The following is a 1,334-nucleotide window of genomic DNA, read 5'->3' as shown; positions in this document are numbered from 1 at the left end:
CACCGGAAGCGGTGTATGTCGCAACCAAAATCGTTCCGAGGACGAAACACGGAGTCGTGAAAACATCGGCACCCTAGATAATGAGGCTTTCTTCTTTCCTTTCAGCCGGGCACACGTTCTCTGATCAAAATTCATCGTCCGTACGTGGCTTCCATCGGCTATAAAACCGCGTTGTCTTCGTTCGCACTGGCATTCGGTGGTTAGCCTCGCAAATCGGTGGGTATTCGTCATGAAGTTCACTATCATCGTGTCCGTGGCCCTTCTGGGCGCTCTCGCAGTCGCGGAAAGGCCGACGGAGACCACGGCCGAGGCACTGCGAAACATTTACCACAAGTAAGCATCGAATTTTTCTTTAAACTCTTTTTAAAAACGAACTAATTACTATGATAAGGAAATCAGAATTAAATATCGCTTCTAATTTTTACAGGTGCATAAACAACGAGTCGATGTTGTCGTGCGTAAAGCCCAAAGTTCTCGCATACCTCAGCCAAGCCGTGAAGCAAGACAGGCTGGCGATCACGGAAGACCTGGCAATAGTCAAGTCCAGAAACTTCCCTGAGGAAAATACCGAAGAATACTACCCATCGCAATACGATTCCGTGGACCCCGCCCGGAAGGAGCTTCTGAGGTCCCTGATGCTTGAAAAACTGGACGCGTATCTCTCCAGCCATCAGATAGAGGCTAAGTTACCTGAAGCCATCGTCGGTTCCAACATCGTTCCACGATCGTTGGTGGACAGCATGCCTAGAAGTTTGACTGTCCCTCTTTCCGACTCCTCGAACGGTCAAGGTAACAAAATCTCATCCGCGATAGGAAAATAATAAAACGTATTTGTTCATTTATTTATTTATTTATTTACGATTTACTTATAATTGTTTTATTTTTATTCACAGGCCGTGGATTCGTGAAGAAGGTGATGATACCCTTCTTGTTGGGTCTCAAGTTCAAGGCTACCGCCCTTGTACCCCTTGCCCTTGCCCTGATCGCTCTGAAGACGTGGAAGGCTCTCACCCTGGGTCTCCTCTCGATGGTGCTCAGCGGCGCGATGATGATTTTCAAGCTGACGAAGCCTAAAGTCGCGTACGAAGTCGTCCACTACGGACACCCCCCCGTGGAGCACCCGCCTCATTGGGACACGGCAGCTCATGGTCCCTACAGGGCGTACAGGAAATAGGCTGACCTACGCGCGTTCGACTTTCCTATCCTAGATCGTTTTTATTTAATATTTATTTACACGCGACTCTGATTTATTTATAAATAAAGTTTCTTACAAATGGTCTCATCGAACTTCTGTCTACGATCCGTCACTTTCACCCTAACCACTACGATACAAA

General features: G+C 47.5%; 1 protein-coding gene across 1 annotated transcript; it reads left to right on the top strand.

The window, feature by feature from the left end:
- The first annotated feature begins 229 nt into the window (after positions 1-229).
- Positions 230-1,174, top strand: LOC108626528 (uncharacterized). Its single transcript, XM_018027244.1, has 3 exons — positions 230-333; positions 428-789; positions 894-1,174. The coding sequence occupies exons 1-3, from the start codon at positions 230-232 to the stop codon at positions 1,172-1,174; spliced, it is 747 nt and encodes a 248-aa protein (XP_017882733.1).
- Positions 1,175-1,334: the final 160 nt, after the last annotated feature.

Source organism: Ceratina calcarata, unplaced genomic scaffold, assembly GCF_001652005.2.
Source record: "Ceratina calcarata isolate Rehan_Ccalc_2016 unplaced genomic scaffold, ASM165200v1 scaffold4117, whole genome shotgun sequence".
NCBI classification, from domain to species: Eukaryota; Metazoa; Arthropoda; class Insecta; order Hymenoptera; family Apidae; genus Ceratina; species Ceratina calcarata.
This window is presented reverse-complemented; position numbering and strand designations above follow the sequence as displayed.

Bases quoted from the DNA above. Each gene is read 5' to 3' on its own strand.
- LOC108626528 (XM_018027244.1), top strand. From the start codon at position 230: ATGAAGTTCACTATCATCGTGTCCGTGGCCCTTCTGGGCGCTCTCGCA. The intron at 334-427 runs GTAAGCATCGAA...TAATTTTTACAG, and splicing joins CTGCGAAACATTTACCACAA to GTGCATAAACAACGAGTCGA. The intron at 790-893 runs GTAACAAAATCT...TTTTATTCACAG, and splicing joins CGACTCCTCGAACGGTCAAG to GCCGTGGATTCGTGAAGAAG.